General features: G+C 47.3%; 1 protein-coding gene across 1 annotated transcript in view; it reads right to left on the reverse strand.

Annotated features, from left to right (window-relative positions):
* The window catches only part of ERLIN2 (ER lipid raft associated 2), a 39,428-nt gene extending 20,334 nt beyond the window's left edge, over positions 1 to 19,094 (reverse strand). Inside the window, exons 1-8 of the mRNA XM_072148808.1 lie at positions 18,940 to 19,094; positions 14,457 to 14,574; positions 12,665 to 12,746; positions 11,588 to 11,634; positions 10,325 to 10,386; positions 8,836 to 8,961; positions 8,052 to 8,125; positions 7,449 to 7,507 (exon numbers count right to left, since the gene is read on the reverse strand). Of these exons, the coding sequence (XP_072004909.1) occupies positions 7,449 to 7,507; positions 8,052 to 8,125; positions 8,836 to 8,961; positions 10,325 to 10,386; positions 11,588 to 11,634; positions 12,665 to 12,746; positions 14,457 to 14,563 (557 nt within the window). The 5' untranslated portion in view covers positions 14,564 to 14,574; positions 18,940 to 19,094. The remainder of the gene's footprint in view (positions 1 to 7,448; positions 7,508 to 8,051; positions 8,126 to 8,835; positions 8,962 to 10,324; positions 10,387 to 11,587; positions 11,635 to 12,664; positions 12,747 to 14,456; positions 14,575 to 18,939) is intronic.
* Positions 19,095 to 24,728: the final 5,634 nt, after the last annotated feature.

The following is a 24,728-nucleotide window of genomic DNA, read 5'->3' on the forward strand; positions in this document are numbered from 1 at the left end:
CCACATCCCCCAGTATGTAGCCTGCCAGCCCACATCCCCCAGTATGTAGCCTGCCAGCCCACATCCCCCAGTATGTAGCCTGCCAGCCCACATCCCCCAGTATGTAGCCTGCCAGCCCACATCCCCCAGTATGTAGCCTGCCAGCCCACATCCCCCAGTATGTAGCCTGCCAGCCCACATCCCCCAGTATGTAGCCTGCCAGCCCACATCCCCCAGTATGTAGCCTGCCAGCCCACATCCCCCAGTATGTAGCCTGCCAGCCCACATCCCCCAGTATGTAGCCTGCCAGCCCACATCCCCCAGTATGTAGCCTGCCAGCCCACATCCCCCAGTATGTAGCCTGCCAGCCCACATCCCCCAGTATGTAGCCTGCCAGCCCACATCCCCCAGTATGTAGCCTGCCAGCCCACATCCCCCAGTATGTAGCCTGCCAGCCACATCCCCCAGTATGTAGCCTGCCAGCCCACATCCCCCAGTATGTAGCCTGCCAGCCCACATCCCCCAGTATGTAGCCTGCCAGCCCACATCCCCCAGTATGTAGCCTGCCAGCCCACATCCCCCAGTATGTAGCCTGCCAGCCCACATCCCCCAGTATGTAGCCTGCCAGCCCACATCCCCCAGTATGTAGCCTGCCAGCCCACATCCCCCAGTATGTAGCCTGCCAGCCCACATCCCCCAGTATGTAGCCTGCCAGCCCACATCCCCCAGTATGTAGCCTGCCAGCCCACATCCCCCAGTATGTAGCCTGCCAGCCCACATCCCCCAGTATGTAGCCTGCCAGCCCCACATCCCCCAGTATGTAGCCTGCCAGCCCACATCCCCCAGTATGTAGCCTGCCAGCCCACATCCCCCAGTATGTAGCCTGCCAGCCCACATCCCCCAGTATGTAGCCTGCCAGCCCACATCCCCCAGTATGTAGCCTGCCAGCCCACATCCCCCAGTATGTAGCCTGCCAGCCCACATCCCCCAGTATGTAGCCTGCCAGCCCACATCCCCCAGTATGTAGCCTGCCAGCCCACATCCCCCAGTATGTAGCCTGCCAGCCCACATCCCCCAGTATGTAGCCTGCCAGCCCACATCCCCCAGTATGTAGCCTGCCAGCCCACATCCCCCAGTATGTAGCCTGCCAGCCCACATCCCCAGTATGTAGCCTGCCAGCCCACATCCCCCAGTATGTAGCCTGCCAGCCCACATCCCCCCAGTATGTAGCCTGCCAGCCCACATCCCCCAGTATGTAGCCTGCCAGCCCACATCCCCCAGTATGTAGCCTGCCAGCCCACATCCCCCAGTATGTAGCCTGCCAGCCCACATCCCCCAGTATGTAGCCTGCCAGCCCACATCCCCCAGTATGTAGCCTGCCAGCCCACATCCCCCAGTATGTAGCCTGCCAGCCCACATCCCCCAGTATGTAGCCTGCCAGCCCACATCCCCCAGTATGTAGCCTGCAGCCCACATCCCCCAGTATGTAGCCTGCCAGCCCACATCCCCCAGTATGTAGCCTGCCAGCCCACATCCCCCAGTATGTAGCCTGCCAGCCCACATCCCCCAGTATGTAGCCTGCCAGCCCACATCCCCCAGTATGTAGCCTGCCAGCCCACATCCCCAGTATGTAGCCTGCCAGCCCACATCCCCCAGTATGTAGCCTGCCAGCCCACATCCCCCAGTATGTAGCCTGCCAGCCCACATCCCCCAGTATGTAGCCTGCCAGCCCACATCCCCCAGTATGTAGCCTGCCAGCCCACATCCCCCAGTATGTAGCGCCAGCCCCCATCCCCCAGATGTACCTGCCAGCCCCACATCCCCCAGTAGTGTAGCCTGCCAGCCCACATCCCCCAGTATGTAGCCTGCCAGCCCACATCCCCAGTATGTAGCCTGCCAGCCCACATCCCCCAGTATGTAGCCTGCCAGCCCACATCCCCCAGTATGTAGCCTGCCAGCCCACATCCCCCAGTATGTAGCCTGCCAGCCCACATCCCCCAGTATGTAGCCTGCCAGCCCACATCCCCCAGTATGTAGCTCGTAGCCTGCCCACATCCCCCAGTATGTAGCCTGCCACCCACATCCCCCAGGTATGTAGCCTGCCAGCCCACATCCCCCAGTATGTAGCCTGCCAGCCCACATCCCCCAGTATGTAGCCTGCCAGCCCACATCCCCCAGTATGTAGCCTGCCAGCCCACATCCCCCAGTATGTAGCCTGCAGCCCACATCCCCCAGTATGTAGCCTGCCAGCCCACATCCCCCAGTATGTAGCCTGCCAGCCCACATCCCCCAGTATGTAGCCTGCCAGCCCACATCCCCCAGTATGTAGCCTGCCAGCCCACATCCCCCAGTATGTAGCCTGCCAGCCCACATCCCCCAGTATGTAGCCTGCCAGCCCACATCCCCCAGTATGTAGCCTGCCAGCCCACATCCCCCAGTATGTAGCCTGCCAGCCCACATCCCCCAGTATGTAGCCTGCCAGCCCACATCCCCCAGTATGTAGCCTGCCAGCCCACATCCCCCAGTATGTAGCCTGCCAGCCCACATCCCCCAGTATGTAGCCTGCCAGCCCACATCCCCCAGTATGTAGCCTGCCAGCCCACATCCCCCAGTATGTAGCCTGCCAGCCCACATCCCCCAGTATGTAGCCTGCCAGCCCACATCCCCCAGTATGTAGCCTGCCAGCCCACATCCCCCAGTATGTAGCCTGCCAGCCCACATCCCCCAGTATGTAGCCTGCCAGCCCACATCCCCCAGTATGTAGCCTGCCAGCCCACATCCCCCAGTATGTAGCCTGCCAGCCCACATCCCCCAGTATGTAGCCTGCCAGCCCACATCCCCCAGTATGTAGCCTGCCAGCCCACATCCCCCAGTATGTAGCCTGCCAGCCCACATCCCCCAGTATGTAGCCTGCCAGCCCACATCCCCCAGTATGTAGCCTGCCAGCCCACATCCCCCAGTATGTAGCCTGCCAGCCCACATCCCCCAGTATGTAGCCTGCCAGCCCACATCCCCCAGTATGTAGCCTGCCAGCCCACATCCCCCAGTATGTAGCCTGCCAGCCCACATCCCCCAGTATGTAGCCTGCCAGCCCACATCCCCCAGTATGTAGCCTGCCAGCCCACATCCCCCAGTATGTAGCCTGCCAGCCCACATCCCCCAGTATGTAGCCTGCCAGCCCACATCCCCCAGTATGTAGCCTGCCAGCCCACATCCCCCAGTATGTAGCCTGCCAGCCCACATCCCCCAGTATGTAGCCTGCCAGCCCACATCCCCCAGTATGTAGCCTGCCAGCCCACATCCCCCAGTATGTAGCCTGCCAGCCCACATCCCCCAGTATGTAGCCTGCCAGCCCACATCCCCCAGTATGTAGCCTGCCAGCCCACATCCCCCAGTATGTAGCCTGCCAGCCCACATCCCCCAGTATGTAGCCTGCCAGCCCACATCCCCCAGTATGTAGCCTGCCAGCCCACATCCCCCAGTATGTAGCCTGCCAGCCCACATCCCCCAGTATGTAGCCTGCCAGCCCACATCCCCCAGTATGTAGCCTGCCAGCCCACATCCCCCAGTATGTAGCCTGCCAGCCCACATCCCCCAGTATGTAGCCTGCCAGCCCACATCCCCCAGTATGTAGCCTGCCAGCCCACATCCCCCAGTATGTAGCCTGCCAGCCCACATCCCCCAGTATGTAGCCTGCCAGCCCACATCCCCCAGTATGTAGCCTGCCAGCCCACATCCCCCAGTATGTAGCCTGCCAGCCCACATCCCCCAGTATGTAGCCTGCCAGCCCACATCCCCCAGTATGTAGCCTGCCAGCCCACATCCCCCAGTATGTAGCCTGCCAGCCCACATCCCCCAGTATGTAGCCTGCCAGCCCACATCCCCCAGTATGTAGCCTGCCAGCCCACATCCCCCAGTATGTAGCCTGCCAGCCCACATCCCCCAGTATGTAGCCTGCCAGCCCACATCCCCCAGTATGTAGCCTGCCAGCCCACATCCCCCAGTATGTAGCCTGCCAGCCCACATCCCCCAGTATGTAGCCTGCCAGCCCACATCCCCCAGTATGTAGCCTGCCAGCCCACATCCCCCAGTATGTAGCCTGCCAGCCCACATCCCCCAGTATGTAGCCTGCCAGCCCACATCCCCCAGTATGTAGCCTGCCAGCCCACATCCCCCAGTATGTAGCCTGCCAGCCCACATCCCCCAGTATGTAGCCTGCCAGCCCACATCCCCCAGTATGTAGCCTGCCAGCCCACATCCCCCAGTATGTAGCCTGCCAGCCCACATCCCCCAGTATGTAGCCTGCCAGCCCACATCCCCCAGTATGTAGCCTGCCAGCCCACATCCCCCAGTATGTAGCCTGCCAGCCCACATCCCCCAGTATGTAGCCTGCCAGCCCACATCCCCCAGTATGTAGCCTGCCAGCCCACATCCCCCAGTAGGTAGCCTGCCAGCCCACATCCCCCAGTATGTAGCCTGCCAGCCCACATCCCCCAGTATGTAGCCTGCCAGCCCACATCCCCCAGTATGTAGCCTGCCAGCCCACATCCCCCAGTATGTAGCCTGCCAGCCCACATCCCCCAGTATGTAGCCTGCCAGCCCACATCCCCCAGTATGTAGCCTGCCAGCCCACATCCCCCAGTATGTAGCCTGCCAGCCCACATCCCCCAGTATGTAGCCTGCCAGCCCACATCCCCCAGTATGTAGCCTGCCAGCCCACATCCCCCAGTATGTAGCCTGCCAGCCCACATCCCCCAGTATGTAGCCTGCCAGCCCACATCCCCCAGTATGTAGCCTGCCAGCCCACATCCCCCAGTATGTAGCCTGCCAGCCCACATCCCCCAGTATGTAGCCTGCCAGCCCACATCCCCCAGTATGTAGCCTGCCAGCCCACATCCCCCAGTATGTAGCCTGCCAGCCCACATCCCCCAGTATGTAGCCTGCCAGCCCCACATCCCCCAGTATGTAGCCTGCCAGCCCACATCCCCCAGTATGTAGCCTGCCAGCCCACATCCCCCAGTATGTAGCCTGCCAGCCCACATCCCCCAGTATGTAGCCTGCCAGCCCACATCCCCCAGTATGTAGCCTGCCAGCCCACATCCCCCAGTATGTAGCCTGCCAGCCCACATCCCCCAGTATGTAGCCTGCCAGCCCACATCCCCCAGTATGTAGCCTGCCAGCCCACATCCCCCAGTATGTAGCCTGCCAGCCCACATCCCCCAGTATGTAGCCTGCCAGCCCACATCCCCCAGTATGTAGCCTGCCAGCCCACATCCCCCAGTATGTAGCCTGCCAGCCCACATCCCCCAGTATGTAGCCTGCCAGCCCACATCCCCCAGTATGTAGCCTGCCAGCCCACATCCCCCAGTATGTAGCCTGCCAGCCCACATCCCCCAGTATGTAGCCTGCCAGCCCACATCCCCCAGTATGTAGCCTGCCAGCCCACATCCCCCAGTATGTAGCCTGCCAGCCCACATCCCCCAGTATGTAGCCTGCCAGCCCACATCCCCCAGTATGTAGCCTGCCAGCCCACATCCCCCAGTATGTAGCCTGCCAGCCCACATCCCCCAGTATGTAGCCTGCCAGCCCACATCCCCCAGTATGTAGCCTGCCAGCCCACATCCCCCAGTATGTAGCCTGCCAGCCCACATCCCCCAGTATGTAGCCTGCCAGCCCACATCCCCCAGTATGTAGCCTGCCAGCCCACATCCCCCAGTATGTAGCCTGCCAGCCCACATCCCCCAGTATGTAGCCTGCCAGCCCACATCCCCCAGTATGTAGCCTGCCAGCCCACATCCCCCAGTATGTAGCCTGCCAGCCCACATCCCCCAGTATGTAGCCTGCCAGCCCACATCCCCCAGTATGTAGCCTGCCAGCCCACATCCCCCAGTATGTAGCCTGCCAGCCCACATCCCCCAGTATGTAGCCTGCCAGCCCACATCCCCCAGTATGTAGCCTGCCAGCCCACATCCCCCAGTATGTAGCCTGCCAGCCCACATCCCCCAGTATGTAGCCTGCCAGCCCACATCCCCCAGTATGTAGCCTGCCAGCCCACATCCCCCAGTATGTAGCCTGCCAGCCCACATCCCCCAGTATGTAGCCTGCCAGCCCACATCCCCCAGTATGTAGCCTGCCAGCCCACATCCCCCAGTATGTAGCCTGCCAGCCCACATCCCCCAGTATGTAGCCTGCCAGCCCACATCCCCCAGTATGTAGCCTGCCAGCCCACATCCCCCAGTATGTAGCCTGCCAGCCCACATCCCCCAGTATGTAGCCTGCCAGCCCACATCCCCCAGTATGTAGCCTGCCAGCCCATATCCCCCAGTATAGAGCCTGCCCCCTGCCCCAGTATATAGCCAGCAGCGGGGAAAGCCAAAAAGGTGAGTTTTGATTTATTTTTTTACTCAGGTATAAGCAGAGTTTGGGTTTTCAGCAGATTTTTTTTTGTGCTGAAAAACTAGGATAATACTCAAGTATATATGGTATATTGGATCTTTACAAATGAATTATTGGGGCAAATGATATGAAATATTTTCATTCATTCATAGAAACGCACTCATTTTCCATGTGTATGGGACCCAAGGTCAAGCAGTATATGCCTTACCTATTGCCTGATCAGGGATCCCAACCAACAGCTGATACGTTGCTGGTTACACTTTGATGATGTCACACACATGTGACACCTACTAATGCATTTAAATGTTGTATGTTTTTGGAGTAATTCATCCATGACTAAGGACGTGTTTACTTCCGAAACGCATTGGAGGAGGAAATGAATGATGTGTCCTTTTTTAAACTAATGAAATAAACAGAGATTTTATTACTAAAACTGTCTGGACCTCAGTATAGCTGGATTACAAAATCTTGTTTGGGCGACTTGGGCGTCCCAGGTGAGGTGGGTATCCGTGCTGCTGGCTCAGTGCAGTTTGTGTGTCTGAGCTGGAGGGAAATTTGAACATTGTCCCAAGTTACATTGTAATCCCCTATCCACAGAACAGGAGATAATCTGATTAGTTGGTGTCCCACTTCGAGGACCCTGCTAATTATAAGAGTGGACCCACAACTAGATCATGAGGAAAAGGGTCCCATTATCACCAAGTCAAGCATTCCTCCTGCTGCTTCATTCCATACTATATTCACTATTGTAAATGGCAGAGAAGAGATTTTATTCAATAAACTAGGCAAATTTCTGACTGTCCCATAGCATTGAATGAAATACATGCATGATAGGACAATTCATTCAATTACACAGAACGGGATAGGCTGTTTTTGTGATCAGTGGTCCCACCAATCAGATCACTTATCCGTAGGATAATCTATAACTTTAAAATGCCTTTAAAAAGCCCCTTTAAAATACTTCTGTTCCTTGCCTGCAAGGCTTGAAATTGAATAATTGGCGCATTTTGAGAAAAGACGGTCACCAATTCAAACCCACAAAGAAGATCTTGCTTTGTACTTACGACACTTACATGAGCTCATAGTTTCTACGGATTGATTCGGGGATATTTGGCTTTGTGACTCGCACAGCCTAGAAGAGATGAAAAAAGAGGATAAGCAGATCAAACCCTGTTACCAAAGACATAGACAGAAGTAAAAATGTTCTAAATTTGAAAATACTTTAGTTTTGCCTAAAATGTGCGATTGGTGAAAGTCCCCATTAATGGACATCTACACAGCCATGACTAGTTGCTAGGGGTGTAAAGCTGCCAGATTGGCTGCTCTGCAACCCATTAAGCACTATGTCCGTGTTAGGTGGAGCTGTTGAACAGAGGATGATGTTGAACCTAAAATAGTGGTCCGCTCATCTCTATTAGGGACCATAGAAAAGACTGAACTGACAACACCAGAGACTTTGGTACATGTTGGAACCTTAGGGAAAAAAAACACAACAGGGAGCTGCAGCCATTAGAAGATATAGAAGATGGGCTAGGCTGGGAAGACACATGCTCGTACTAGATATTATATATAAGGTATTCCTTTATAAGCTCCCACATTTTCATTTAGGTACCAGTACACTGATGACATGTCCCCCTTCTCAGTTTAAAGACATCGAAGGCTCCTATCACAAGTACCTGGATGATGAGTCCCGGGGCCATCTCATTGAGGTCTTGCTGGAGCGCCAACTTGAGGTTCTCATCTATCTGATCTATGAAGGACACATTACACACTTGTTACATTTAAGGAAAGCGACTCCTTATAAGTATTGCTTAGAGTTTGTTCTCCAGAACGAGGGGTCATAAAGAATATAATTTGTTCTGGAGCCAAATACAGTAGGTACACAAAGTAATCAGAGGCTTCAGACCATTGCTGACTGTCCCAGCCCGAGGCAGACCTAAACCCAATTTATCATCTCTGGAGAGACTTGGAAATGGTTTCCACCAACATTCCCCATCCAACCTAAAGGGAACTGGAGAGGATCTGCAAGGTAGAGGCAGAGAATCCCCAAATGGGATCAAGATGAGATGCTGAGTGCACACTAATAAGCAAAAAAACCTACTTTTTGATCTTACCAATTGGCTGCAATGAAACAAAGAAAATTTAAAAGAAAATTGTAAAGGGGTCTAAATACTTTCTGTACCCACTGTATGACTAAAACAATGAAACTGACCTGTAAGAACCAAACCCATCTATATGATGAGGAAAGTGACAACTGGGTGTTACCATTTCTCTTGTCCATACACAGTCTGTGTAATATGGTCAATGGTGACGCAGCTCTAGATGGTAACACCCAGCTGTCATTTTTTTTTAAAATTACAGAAGAAGGGCTCAATGATCTAAGAAAACAGAACCCAAGTATTTACTAACATATGTCATAGAGGCGCCAGGTTCTCTCACATGTGTTGGGGAGTTACTTACCAAAGAGTTCTATGTAGACCTCCTGTAGGGTGTGGACACTGCAGAACTGGTTGAGCTCATGGTGGATCTTATTGAAGATTAAAGCTTTATCATAATCGGCAGTGAAGTTTTTCACTATGTCATATACTAGAGAATGACAGAAAGAAGATGACAAAGAATGTAAAAAACAACTATTCTGATAGCTGCTGTTTTGGGTATAAATCATGTGGTTTAAGGGCTTTATTCACACATTGCATTTTTTTTCTGTAGTGGATGCAAAGAAGAGAAACAAGTACAAAACTTTATATTATATTTCCACTGTGTTTTTTGTTAGTGACCAAATATACAATATAGATGTATAGTAGCAGGCAGCTATCTATCTGCCGGTTTGGCAGTGCAGAACCGCTCAGTTACATTTGTTTCAAGTTACTGCAACAATGTTAAAACCAAAATATTAACTAATATATTTATATTTCAGGATTGTAGCCTCATTAAGTGTACTGGGGAAGGGGGAGATCCTCACACTGCTGTGCTCCTCAGAGGTCAGTTACTGCTTTAGCATTCAGCCAGAAGTCTGCAACTTCTCTTACAAAAAGAAGAAGGGAGAGAATGCAGAGAGCTAAGAGCACAGCAGTGTGAGGAGATGACCCCCGTATACTTCGAGAAACTACAATCCTGGCATATGAATGTATTTTTCACAGTCCTGCTGTAACTAGCACAAATTACAAAAGTCCCTGGGGACAATACAATTGTGCATGGTAAGAACAGCTGATGATCTACAGTATTTTTCGGACTATAAGGCGCCTTATATATGAACCTACTTACAGACAACAGCTGCCTTGAACTGTGCACAGGTCTGCCACCTGCTGGTCATTCATCCTTATAATCAGGTGCGCCTTATAATCCGGTGCAACTTATATATGAACCTAGACGTTTTAGCTGCCATTTATTGATGGTGCGCCTTATAATCCGATGCACCTTATAGTCCGAAAAATACTGTAGTGTGTATTAATAGTTACATTAATAGTCATTTACCCTTAAAAGGGGTTGTCAGGAGGTTGAAAAACATGGCTGCTTTCTTCCAAACACAGCAATTTGCAATACCAGCACAAACTATGGGCAGGCGTGGCGCTGTTTTTGGAAGAAATCATCTATGTTTTTCAACCTCCAGATGACCCATTTAAAGGAGTTTTTCCCATTTCTATAGTGACAACATATTGCTAGTAGATCCAGGCAGAATCCTCTGTTAGCATGTATCACCCACCATAGAAAGATGTTTAATCCTATTGTACAATATGGGAATATCCCTAAAGACAGTAATCTTCCCAATCCTGCTGTATTCACACACACACACACACAAGCTGTATCTTTTCCCTGCGTACGGTGCGTTACCACACACACACACATCTATAGGCACATATATCCATGCGTTCCTATGATGGCCCTGTGAATGGGGCCTTAGTCTAGTACAGTGTGTGATAAACTACAGAGGAGTAGGATACTTACTCACCTGCACCAGGTATGAGGAAATTCACCACTTCTATCCGATCAAAGTATATCATAACACCACCGCTAAAAGATAATAACATGGGAGAATATTTAACTTATGTGCATCATGCTTTATCCACACAAGCTGTGTACACAACAGAATCCACACGTACGGCACATGGAAGTCAATGGGGTTTTTCACACATGTAATGTGTCTGCACAAAAAAAAAAAAAAAAGTAATCTGCAGTGGATTTCTCATATGCAATTCTATGCAAATAATCCACTGCAAAGCTGGGCCGTGTGCAGACAACATCTTTGAAAGGGACGTTATTTCAGCACTCATCGATATCTGTGTAATTTCACCATAATATGAGTACGCTGTATAAAACAAGTTTATGGGATTAGAAAACATGGACGACTTTTTTTTACCCCCCGATTTCCGCTCCACAGCTGTCTATAGGTGGAGCTGTGTAGGCATGAGAGTACCGAACCACAATGGCTGAGGTTTGGGTTCAGCGTTTAGCTTACCCCCGCCGATAACACTGCTGCCAGCGGCAATCATAGATCGATCATAGGTGTATGGGTATCCAAACCAAACCTTTTTTCATGGTTCGGCTGAACCCAAACCCCACTGGATCAGCTCCTTCCTAGTGCTGTGTGCTTGTTCACTTCAATGGAGCTCGAATGCAATACCAGACACAACCCATGACACATGGGGCACTCTCATAGATAATAAAGTTACTGTTACGCAGAACACCCTCGTTACATAAGCACACATCAACCGTTATGACTCATTACATGTCTTATTAAAGACCCATTGTCCTAAAATCATCTAAAATACAAATAAAGCAAACTGGTTTTACCAGTCACTGCACAGTATGAGCCGCTGCGTGTCGATGGACTATGGTTATATTGTAGCTCCTACTCCACACTGTAGCCGAAGACATGTCACTATGGGTTTTGTGACGAGACACATAACATGGCAGACTTAGGATTCTGCTGAGGATCACAATGCGGCCCCAGTCTCCATTATAAATGATAAGTCTCTCTGCATAGATGAATGCTACAAGTGAAACTTTGTACTCTATCTCATCAAAGGAAAGTGTTTCTTTCTCCACTTATTTGGTTCTGCTCGTATTCTAGCCAACCTTTAGTATACAATTCAGTCATATAGAAATAGATGACATATTTATGTGCTATGGCACTGTGCTGCCCATTAACATGTGTTAACCAAACGTAAAATCTTATGTGGTATTTCCCATGTGCCTCGGCCACGGAGCTTACCTGGTACCACACGGGACGTTCTTCACCTCATCCGTCTGTAACGTGCTCTAGAGAACAGATGGGACATTACAGTAATCCAATCCTTACATCTGCAGCTGGAATATCCACTAATCTATAGTAACACAATCATCACAAGCGCCTGTGGCAATAACATCACCTAAATCCCATTATGGGGCTTTTATCTAATATATAGAGGGTTGTGTCAGGGGCCACCCTATATTTATTACATTCCCTGTCACATTGCCCATTAAGTGCCAGTTAATTGTAAAAAGTAAGTGGGAATAAACATAACACATATAGACGCCTTAGACATTAGAGAAGTCGCCTCACTAGTGGCATCCCTGCTCCCAAGACCCTTAACAATTACCTCATTTTATAGGAGGATTATAGGACTAGTTATACGGGATGTATATGGCATGAAGCACTACATGGCGGCCATTCACATTTCCTCTACTAGGGCTTACTGTTCAATGCTGAAAGATGAAATGTGTTAAAGGGATTGACAACTTTACCTCACGTTATGTGTGTAAGGTTGATATTAGGTAATTTACCAATATGCATCTATTAATAGTTCTGTTCTGCTTTCTTGATATGTAAAGTGAAGCCTCCATCTGCGGCCATTTTATGGCCAGGAAAGTCTGGCTGATGAGGTAAAAGACAGGAGGCTTCACTTTACATATCAAGAAAACTATTAATAGATGTATATTGGTAAATTACCTAAAATACTGCCCCCCACGCACTTACACACATTACAAAAGAAAAAAAACCAAAAACATGAGGTAAAGTGGCAATCCTTTTAAAGTCCTATCAGGGTGATTGTTCATAGTCAGATAGAGATCACATGACCCTCCATCTGCGGCCATTTTATGGTCAGGAATCTGTGGCTGATGAGGTAAAAGACAGGAGGCTTCACTTTATATATCAAGAAAGCGGAGCAAAACTATTAATAGATGTATATAGGTATATTACCTAATATCCTGCCTCCCACACATTACAAAAAAGGAAAATGGGCAACCCCTTTAACACTGAATATCTGGTGAAGCGCTGCTATACACCGCACTCCTGTTATTAACCTACCTGCACAGACTTGAAGGAGGTTATAAATGGGAGCATTAAATGAAATCCTGGTCCACTTGTAGAAGTCAGCAGCGCTCCACCCCTGCAGGAGGAAGGAGAATTGCTCAGTCACATGTAATCTATAGCCTTGTCACTATATACCAGCAGGAATACACACACTGTCAGCAGTAACCTGCATTCTGCTGATGGATAGGACGGGATGCTGACAACTGCCAATAATTCGCTATATAGCAATGTTTCTGGTCCACCTGCAGGATTGCTCTTAGAGGGAGTTGCTATGTATGCTATATTAGGAACCTACATTTTAGGCTCAGTTAGGTCTTCAGTTATTGAAAGTCTAAACCAGGTGTGGCTGAACACACATACACATAGATGAGGTATAATGGAAGGACTTGACTCTGTGTGCTCCACTTCTCCTGGTTTTGGCTCATAATAATAATAATAATAATAATAATAATAATAATAATAGGGCGGCATGGTGGCTGAGTGAGTAGCACTTATGCCTTGCAGCACTGGGGTCCTGGGTTCGAATCCCACCCAGGTCAACATCTACAAAGAGTTTGTATGTTCACCCTGTTTGAGTGGGTTTCCTCTGGGTCCTCCAGTTTCCTCCCACACTCCAAAATATACTGGTAGGTTGTTTAGATTGTGAGCCCCATAAGGACAGGGACCAGTTTGACACGCTTTGTACAGCGCAGCTATATGTGTGCGCTATATAAAGAATTATTATAATAATAATATCAACGCAATCTCCTTCCATATATGTGACAGCCTCCTATACAAGAAAGGCTTCTATGTAACGCGGTTTCTCCATCCTTCCATTTAGTTTGGCTGAGGTCCTCCTAGCGCTGTGTATGCAGGTTAGCCACAATTTACCGTTTTCATGGATAGCCCTCACTACTCTGCTGGCGACACTCCGGTTATTTTAGCTTTGTTTGAGGACATGCAAATGAGGGCAAATAATGACAACATCTTCTTGGATGTGTTACATATCATGCCAGAAAGTGAAGAGCCCGAGCCAATATCCTGCCGGATCCGAGCAGTAAATCTATTCCAGTCACTGTTTATGACACCTGACTGTAAGAGGAGAACAATGTTAACCGTTTCAGGGCAAACATGAAGAGAAAGAGGGAGAGCAGGTGATATGTCATCCAAATAGGAATATTTAAAGGGGGGGGGGAATTTTGTCTGGAGGCATCTTAAAGGGATATTCCCACAAATCTATCCAGACAGGTGAGAATTTTTTAATGGCTGAGGATTCCCGAGAACAACCCCCTCACACCCCCCCCCCCCCACATTATTCCTCACAATGTGACCACGGACCGTAAAAGAAGCTCTCCTTTATGATCCAGAATAGCAAGCCAAGGGCTATATACCTCCCACTTTGGTGAGGTTGGTCTATCTATGCATTAAAGGAACACTCCAGCCGCAGCTGTTTCAGTGAATTATACCTTGTGCAGGGCCTGAAGGGAGGAGCAGGACTCCAGCTTCTGGGAATACAAAGAACACCAGTTGTGCTCCTCCCTTCAGGCCCCGCACCATGTATTATTCAATTAATTAGCGGTGACTGGAGTGTTCCTTTAAGCCGTCATTTACCATGCTCTACAACCTTCACTGGTCATGGGGGAAGTTTGAAACCAGATCTGTATGTATAGCGATTCTCTAAGATTTCACATTATTTGATTATCATGTACATTAGTGTATAACTGATATTTCTATTATATGCATATTATGCTTGTAAATGAGGCCCAACACATTTCGTGAAGTATAGGTTGACCAGACACGTTCTTACCTGTAATATACTCCGACATGTCCTTCCTCTATCTTGTGTATGGCCGATAGCAGCGCAGCAGCGGTGAACGCCACTCCAATGGCGGCTAGTGCTCCTATATGAGACATCCTCCCGAATCCTGGAAAACACACAGACAACCTTCAGTATCTACATGGAGGACCAGTCTTATATAACATGACCCTACTATAGGAATAAACAGAAAACCTATAGATATAGGTATTCTGTTGTCCACTGTGTGCTTAACCCTTTCATGACCAATAGTCACAGGTATCTGAATGCCCAGGTCAATTCTTGCAGTTGTGTTATGTTCTTCTTCAATTGTTATCTTTCATAAAAAACTAAACAAAAAAAAAACCGTACAGCGCCAATCCGTCACATTGCCGTAGCTTCAACTACAGATGCAGAGGGTGCATGTACTTCAAACGCTCAGCTCTGTCTCCCTGAAGCTCCTTCTGGATGTCATCTTAAAGAGGAGAATCTCCCCTTTAAAAGGAAACCTTCCATTAGAAATCTACCTATTAAAGTAGATCTGATGGCTGGTTCCCACTTACATTCTAAACCCTAATCCAGTGATGGTGAACCTATGGCACGGGTGTGTGCACCCAGGCTGTCACCCCAAGACAGAGTTCACCAGACAGGATTGAATCTTCTTGTCGTCCCAGACACCTTGAGATGATGTTCTCAACACTTGACAAATCTTTGACTGATTGGAACTGCAGGAAGAGGGAAGTGGTGTGAACAGGGTTGGATTATCTTTAGAGGTTCCCTTGCTGGCCCCATGATTCTTCCTGTAAAGAAGCTACAATGATGTCTGAATATGCCCTTGTGCTTTCAACTGTATTGGTGTACTCAGGGCCGATAAGATTGAATGTTGTGGAAGAACAGGGACAAAAAGTTTATTTTTAAATTGTCACGTTGGCACTTGATGGCAAATTAGTGGGTTTTAATTGTAGTTTGGGATCCAGGTCACTGAAAGGTTCACCAATACTATCTACAATAAATTACAGTTTTACGAATATGCTAATATTTGGCAGGGGCTACTGGGGCGTGGAGTATCCTTTGCTCTCGCTGCCTGGAGAGGCTACTCCACGCCCCAGTAGCCCCAGCAATAAGCATGTTAGTTAGATAAACTGTAGTTTAGTGTAGATAGTATTCTAGGATTATTTAAAGGGAACCTACCACCACAAATCTACCTATAAAGGTAGATTGGGTGGTAGGTGGATCAATGGGACGTGAGGATAGCCCTTTTAAGGGCTAATCCTCACGTCCCTGCACTTTTTTGATAACTTTAATTTGATATTTATTCAAATTTACTTATGCGGCTACTGGGGCGTGGAGTAGCCGCATCTGAGATTACACGAGGCGGCTACTCCACGCCCCGGTAGCCACTTTACCCCTCCTACTCACCCATCTTCGGCGCACAGCTCCGCGTAGCTCCGCGCCCTCGTCCGGCGATCCTGCCGTCTGCGCATGCGCAGAAGAGCAGGCCCGCGCCTGTTTCGGAGTTGTGACCGCGCAGGCGCGGGCCTGCTCTTCTGCGCGTGCGCAGACGGCAGGATCGCCGGACGAGGGTGCGCAGCTACGCGGAGCTGCGCGCCGAAGATGGGTGAGTAGGAGGAGTAAAGTGGCTACCGGGGCGTGGAGTAGCCGCCTCGTGTAATCTCATATGCGGCTACTCCGCGCCCCGGTAGCCGCATAAGTAAATTTGAATAAATATCAAATTAAAGTTAACAAAAAAGTGCAGGGACGTGAGGATTAGCCCTTAAAAGGGCTAATCCTCACGTCCCATTGATCCACCTACCACCCAATCTACCTTTATAGGTAGATTTGTGGTGGTAGGTGCCCTTTAAGGATAGATTATGTTTTAAAACCTACCACCAGATCTGCCTTAATAGGTAGATTTCTGATGGTAGGTTTCCTTTAAGCTCACATCAGGATTATGTTTCTAGGGGACACAGAACGGGATTTATCCACTACCAATCAGGATGCAAGAGAGATTCTCACACCAGAACTGTGTTGTTAGGTGCCATGGTACTGAAGATGTAGCCATTTGAAGGGGGCCAATGTCATGACATCTATACATGTGCTATCTGCAGGGGGTATGTACAATTAGGACGTATGGTATAAAGGGGTTAGTATAACACCTTTGAGGCATATCAGGTGACCAGTAAGCGTCTATTTAGGAATGCTGCATAAGATGTAACATGACATTTTCCATATTACCCAGCTATGTAGTAGTACCTGTAAGTGAGTAGATGGGGCTTCATTACATAAAAGGGTTAAATCAAATACAATGCCGCACGTGTATGTGAACGTTGACTTTACATTTCATTACAACCACATGCTGAGAAATCCCCCTTTAAAAAATCAATAGTCAAGGCGTCAGGTCATATTGATTGTACAGAGAATGAATGAGGTGACGGAAGCCGCCATCGCCGCTCTGTCCACAACTTCCCTGGTTATTTAATAATGGTGACCTGATGGCACTGCCCGACTGCGGGTCCAGAGCATCAGCAAGTTCTGACAAGGTGAGGGCTGATGGTGACTAGTGGTAACATAGGACAGCAATGCCACCTCACTAGTGATATGCCAAGATTATGATCTGATGTATCTCGGCATCACTACACCCACTAATACATATAGCAACAACTGGCACAAATCTATGTGTCGCCCAGGACCCATATTGTGATCTGAACATATTACCCACATTCTACATCTAATGTGCCTTGCAGATATATTGTCTGCTGCATCATCTGTCCCAATTACAGAACCTAAGAGCTCAGTGGCATAACAAGGAGAGTCAGGGCCCCATAGAAAACTTTGGAATGGGGCCCCACTTACCCCTTAAAAAATATACATACAGTATATACACCAAATATACATATATACAACATATACACATTTAGAGCATATACACATCACAAGTACACACATACAGCATATTCACATCCAAAACTCCAGATGCCAGGGCCCCTTGACACTGTGGGCCCCATAGCAGCTGCTATGGCGGCTACCTCTGTAAGAGCTGTCAGAATTATGTTATCAGCACTGAACCAGTGTAAACAGAGCCATAAAGTGGTTCTATACAGTAGCAGGATATTACGGATTAGCCTGGAAACTGCATAACATGTGATCCAGATGCACGGGACGGTTACTATCAAAGCCAAAAGAATTCAGCAGACACATGGTTTATGAGTCTGGTGTATTCCCAAGGACGGAAAGCACTTGTCATGAGGGTCAGGTTGTTATATTCATGTTCATACACTTGTTAATCTGTTACCTGATGGATAAGCAGCGCTTTTCTTACTGCAGTTATAAACTAGAACTACGTGTTTGCAGTTTTATTTTTTTTAGCGCAGGTTATTAATTTGACATCTCAGCATTAAAATTTATTGGGAGTGGGGACAGGCGACGTGATGTCCTTCAAAAACTGTCTATTTTATGTTATCTATCTTGGTTTTACAAATACAAGTAAAACAACAAGACATTACAGAGTAATAACTAACTAATGAACATGGGGCTCACAAATACAGTCTATGAGGATGATGGGGGTGACACAAGAGCTTCCACAATGGTCCAGCTATTATAAAACAAACAAATTATGCCAAATGAACCAGTCACCAGCTGTTAACGATATTTTTTAGAAACCAGGGTGCAACGCTCTGCAGAAAAACCCTGTTTAAACTTCATAAATGTATAGTGATACAAGGTAATGGGAGTCCCTGCTCCCCAGATGTAATCATAAATAGTGTTGAGTGGACACGGACTCAGCACAGAGCAGAACTTTGCAGGTCCGACTGTGAACTTCATTAGAAATTTTGGGGTTCGGTGTTAACGCCCGCTGATGTCATGTGTCTCTGTTCACATGTATACACTAAGAATAGTCACACAGTGGACTATAGAGACTGCACAATGCACATTTTGCGGTGTTCCTCCAGATAGGGAAGCGTTATAGCCTAAGCTTCTCTACTAGGTGTAAGAACAGGATCCTCGCATGAGATTTCGGCACCCTCTTTTAGCATATGCTGGGTGCACGGATGTCCATAGCAGCTATCCTGAAATACAAATTTAATGGACACAGGGAACGGCGCCTTATACCAGACGTGGGATGTAGGACTCCGTTCACACATCTTGTGTTGCCCAGAACGGTCAAAGGGGTGATATTGTGATACATTGATTTCTATTAAGGAGGGGGAGATTGTGACAAAACTATAAGAGGCGTATTACATTTTTACATGATAGGATAGTCCCACCCCAAGACAGGAGGTTTGGGGTGCATGTAGCTTTACCTCTCCTTGCAAATGATATACACAGATCACCCACCACCATCACAGTTCAGCCCCCTTGTGGCACCCTGCTCTTTGTCCGACCCCCGACTACAAAAACATATGGAGAGAAACCTGCCCTCAGCAACATAGGGAGGCCCCTAAACCCCACAAAGATCACCCCAGTATCTGCCCCCACACCCAGCCTCGTAGCTGACCTTATTCACTGCACCTCCAGGACACCGCTGATCTGCCTGATCCTAAGCTTCTTTCTCTCCCACCTGCTTCAGCTTCTTCCTGGAGTCGCTCGCTCAGACGTCATCAGCCAGCGCCTGACCAGCGCGGCCATCTTTGTTATGGGCATGCGGCTCGGATTGGTGATTTGCAATGCCGGTCATCCACCAGCAGGTGGAGCTGTAGACTGCATATTACAATACAAGGGCTGAGAGTCTCCCTACTATGGGCGGCTGCTGAGTGATACTACAACCATGTGCGCCCCCTGCAAGGAGAGGTCACAGCTGCTGGGGATATGGATAAGAGTGTAATAAACCTATGATGTATCAAAGGCTTGTCATCAATTTTATAACAAAGCTATGTATAGCATAAATACTAATCATACAACCTCTGCTCATGCAATCTGTTAGTGAATCAGATTTCATCAAACCTCATCCATCCAAAGTGCAAATGTAGGAGTAGAGCCGCACTATGTCAATCTATTCTCCAGTTTTATATCTTTTTACCTTACCGGTTGTTGAGAAAAGAGCTAAAATAAAAGTAATATTGTTGCCAAAACAGATTCTCAGGAATAAAAACATCTAATTTCAATCAGATTTGGGTTAAGAATAAACTACAGGCTTTACTTTTTCATTTAAGGCTATCTACACACGTTGTGGATTTGGTTGGGCGTAATACAGTAGCATTAAAGTGAATGTGATTATGAAAGTTATGTAGACATTGCATTTTTTTTTTCCTGAATGGCAAATAAAAAAATTTACCATGTCACTTTTCTTTTTTATTTGCAGATTTTTGTGTGCGCGTCTTGAAATCTACGAGAGAGTGGAAATCTGCGCTTGGGTTTTTTGAAATATTACAGTATATGGCACAGTAGTTACACTTACCTGTGCTTTGCCTCTATTTAGGTTAGTGATGTTCCTATGTGCTGCCACCTAGTGGTATAATCCGTTTTTGCTAGTACAGGCAGTCCCCGGGTTACATACAAGATAGGTTCTGTAGGTTTGTTCTTAAATTGAATTTGTATGTAAGTCGGAACTGTATATTTTATCATTGTAATCCCAGCCAGAACTTTTTTGGTCTCTGTGACAATTGGATTTTAAAAATGTTGGGTTGTCATAAGAATCAGGATTACCAATAAATCTTCATTACAGACACCTGTGATAACTGTTATAGCTGTTTATTGTAGCATAAGGCTAAAGTACAATAAATTACCAACATCCAGAGGTCCGTTTGTAACTAGGGATCGTATGTAAGTCGAGTGTTCTTAAGTAGGGGACCGCCTGTAATGGAAAAAACAAAAAAACTTGAAAAATATACCTTATAATGTTTTAGTATCTGTGTTTTCTCATGTCTAATTTTGTTAGTAATGGAACTATAAGTCACTGGTGATGAAGATGTTCTTTTCATGTCACAGGCATAAAGCCCCCCATCAAGTTCCCTGTATCATTAGGGACCCCCATCAATGTTATATGGGGGTTATATAGTCACATCGCGCTTGATTGGAATTGGATCATATACACAACTGATAATAAAGTGGTTGTTATATTTTGGAACTTCTGTAAGAGAGGGGGTGACTCTAACCCCCCCCCCCCTCCCAATAATATGCCCTTTATATTAGTGTCCTGCACTTTTATTTCCCAGATTTGGTCCATTTATCACATCTGTAGTCCTAAATTTAGAGGGAATTCATAACCTACAGACAGAGACTAATGGTCTTCTCAAAAAATAGATTAGAAGACATGTTGAAAGAGCGGTCTAATTTAAAATAAAAATGTCATTCTGCACTTGCAGACTGTCTCTCAGCGCAGCCACCCAAACCGGCAGCAGCAATTAGTAATGCGAGGTGACTGAAGGCGCTGAACTAATGTGACACATTGGGAGTGATAGAGATCATTAACACAGGCAAAGGCATGTTGGCTCTGCTGTGTTGTTGGATACGGCATAGATAAGAGTATATGAATATAGACAAAGCGCTATCACTTACATCCCCTGTGTGATATAGTGTTAGCAAAGCAATTACCATCCAGCGCCCGCCACAGTATAGCACGAAATATCACTGCTGCGGTATGTGGAAATGGAACGGAAGATGCCAAAATAAGTAGACAAATTTCCTAACTTTATAGCCATAGGGTAAGTAACCAAACCCCCTGTCACTGAACTGAATAATAATTATTTATATAGCGCACACAGATTACGCAGCGCTGCACAAGCATGTCAAATCGGTCCCTGTCCCCATGGGGCTCACAATCTAAACAACCTACCAGTATGTTTTGGAGTGTGGGAGGAAACTGGAGGACCCGGAGGAAACCCACGCAAACACAGAGAGAACATACAAACTCTTTGCAGTTGTTGACTTGGGTGGGAATCGAACCCAGAACCCCAGCGCTGCAAGGCAGAAGTGCTACTCACTCAGCCTTATATACAAGATGACTTTAAAGGGAACCTTTCAACACTTTTTATCCCATGAAATGTCCCTTCTCGAATAATCTTTGTTATGAAAAACCTATAAAGGTACATAGAAAACATATAAAAGTTAAAATCTCCTCCAAAGTCATGTGAAAATGAGCAGAGAAGAGTCATGTACTCCCAGAGATAAGTCACTTTTAGATGGTGCAGGAGGAGTGTCACAAAGCTTCTATTTTCAGTTCTATGATGCCTTGGAACATGCTGTGGGTATTAAAGATAACAATCTCATCTTTCAGATTGTATCAGGCGTGTGTTTCTGTGAGCCACAAAATGGAAATTGAATAAAGAAATTGTTGAGAACTGGATCTTTATCTGCAGCTCACATTCCCAACTACGGGGGAAAGTTAAACACTGATTGGATTCCATGGGCAACTAGAACAGTTCTGCTCTTAGACACTTCTGATAAACCTCCCCTTATGTCTTTAGCTGCCTGTGTCTTTGGTTTACCTCCATGTGAGATTCCTATTTTAAATATGACACCAAAAGCATCTAGGTAATATAGAACCAAAGAAAAGGGGTCTGAAGTGACAATACTACCACCTCTAAACATGACTCATCTCAGGCAAACATGACTCTTCTCTGCTCAATTTTTTTATAGGTAAAAGAGGAAAAAGGACATTTCATACCTATCATAGTGCTAGTAGTAAAAGATCACTGTAGGATAACTGCAAATGAATCAACCATATCGATTTAAGCAAAGCAGAGAGGATGCATAAAAGATTCAAAGATTGTGTGATAACTGGTACATCAATAAGCAGGAGTTATCAGTTATCAGTCCTGGTGGTCTGGACACCACATTGACAACTCCATGAAGAGGTCTTTACAAAGGAATTTTTTGCTGGTTCCAGGATTATGGAGTGGGTGGCATCATGTACAGTAGTCATCAACAATTAAATCAATTCTGCGTTTCCATAATTCCATGACTTTTCTTCCTTGGACCTGTCACCAGCTAAAAATTACATTCCTGGTCACAGGAATAACTTATGTTATGCTGAATTTTAAAATGCCTTTGTCAGCATTCTGAATCATTTCAGTACTTTATAATAGTTTATTTCACATTACCTGGCTTCCAGCCAACAGTATGTAGTGAGTCCTTGGGGATTGGCAGCTGTAGCCTGTGTGTGCCTGTGTCTGTCTCCTCTCCTTCACACTCATCCAGCTTCCTCTCCACTTCCTGTCATGTGCATTGAGCAGGCAGGTAGAGGAGGGGGATGTTGTGAAGTAGAGGAAGAATGCATGAGGAGATTAAGAAACAGGCTGCAGCTGCTCGCCCTCCCGGGACTTAGCGCATGCTGCTGGCAGGGAGCCAGATAATGTAAAATTATTATAAACTACTGAAATGATTGAGAATGCTGACAAAGCCATTTTTAAAATCGACATAGGCTATTGGAACCTGTCACCAGCTAAAAATTACATTCCTGGTGACAGGTTCACTTTAAAGAATAAGTGTTGGTGTCAGTTTAATAAGGTTTCAACAATTAAAAAAAAACTATTACATTAGAAAATGGTTTTAACCACTTCTTCAACAAGAGATTTACGAGGTGGCCTCAATTAGACCTAGTCATTACGGGGTTAAAGAAGAATATAGTAGAAAATATGGCCTTTGCAGAGATGTCATATTCTTCATGTATTTAGCTGTATACTTTGTATACTCAGATCAATTATGATCCAGTGTTGACTCTCCTGATTTCTATACAGCCTGCTGACACTATATAAATCATTGAAAGGGATTTCTGCCTTCATGCAACTTTGTGACAAACAAATGATTTCAATTTTAAAATATTTAACTATATATATATATAAATCGTCCTTTTTTAAAAAAAAATTCCATCTTTATTTTTCTTACACAAATAACATAGCCTAATTACATATTCAACGTGTACAGTACACAACAACTTTCCATTTTCACATTTTATATCTTATTGGCAATATGTTCAGCTCATCACTTTATCTCCAAATCTTCAATAATCAATAAGAGCTTTCAAATAGGTTACAACAAAAGCCATCAAATATTTTGTTCTCATCCACAAATTACATACTGTGCACGTTAAGTAGCTACTTTTTTGATCGATTATGTTGAATCTAAAAATGCTACCTCATGTATACTTGACCACCTTCCTGCAACTTTGCAGTAAAGGGCCAATTCACATCAGTTTTTCATTAGTAATTGAGAAGTCAAAGCTTAACTATTTTTGCAAGAAAATTGCTCTGTGCATTATAAAATTTTACAACTTTCTAAACAATAACTCCACTGTATATTCCTGAACCTCATGTGATAACTAAGGCCTTATTAAGTGAGAATGCCCACTGTGGGGGTCGCCGAACTGGGGCAAAATGTCCATTGTGGGGGTCGCCGGACTGGGGCAAAATGGCCACTGTGGGGGTCACCGGACTAGGGCAAAATGTCCATTGTGGGGGTCGCCGAACTGGAGCAAAATGCCCACTGTGGGGGTCACCGGACTGGGGCAAAATGTCCATTGTGGGGGTTGCCGGACTGGGGTAAAATGCCCACTGTGGGGGTCGCCGAACTGGGGCAAAATGTCCATTGTGGGGGTCGCCGGACTGGGGCAAAATGGCCACTGTGGGGATCACCGGACTAGGGCAAAATGTCCATTGTGGGGGTCGCCGAACTGGAGCAAAATGCCCACTGTGGGGGTCACTGGACTGGGGCAAAATGTCCATTGTGGGGGTTGCCGGACTGGGGTAAAATGCCCACTGTGGGGGTCGCCGGACTGGGGCAAAATGACCACTGTGGGGGTTGCCGGACTGGGGTAAAATGCCCACTGTGGGGGTCACCGGACTAGGGCAAAATGTCCATTGTGGGGGTCGCCGGACTGGGGCAAAATGGCCACTGTGGGGGTTGCCGGACTAGGGCAAAATGCCCACTGTGAGGGTTGCCGGACTGGAGCAAAATGCCCACTGTGGGGGTTGCCGGACTGGAGCAAAATGGCCACTGTGGGGGTCCCCGGACTGGGGCTAAATGTCCACAGGGAGCAATCACATAAAAAGTATAATCTAGTGATGTCACAGCACCAGAATAATGTAAGCCAAGGGCTGCGTTTAACTTTTTTTATATGCTTTCTATCGTCTTTGCTTACCCAATTTTGTGTCCAGGTGAAAATGGCTCTTTGAAGTGTTTTGAAGTGTTTTGGCTCCTACCGTCTGCTGTTCCTGTTCTCCCAGTAATTCAGTCCAAATTCCATATACCAAACCAAACAACAAGTGGCATGAATCTACCTGGCGTGGAAAGTGAACCTGCCTAGTTACAAAGTCGTAGAGCTCAGCAAAATGACTTACTTTTAGGCCT

The sequence above is a fragment of the Engystomops pustulosus genome, chromosome 4 (genome assembly GCF_040894005.1).
Source record: "Engystomops pustulosus chromosome 4, aEngPut4.maternal, whole genome shotgun sequence".
NCBI classification, from domain to species: domain Eukaryota; kingdom Metazoa; phylum Chordata; class Amphibia; order Anura; family Leptodactylidae; genus Engystomops; species Engystomops pustulosus.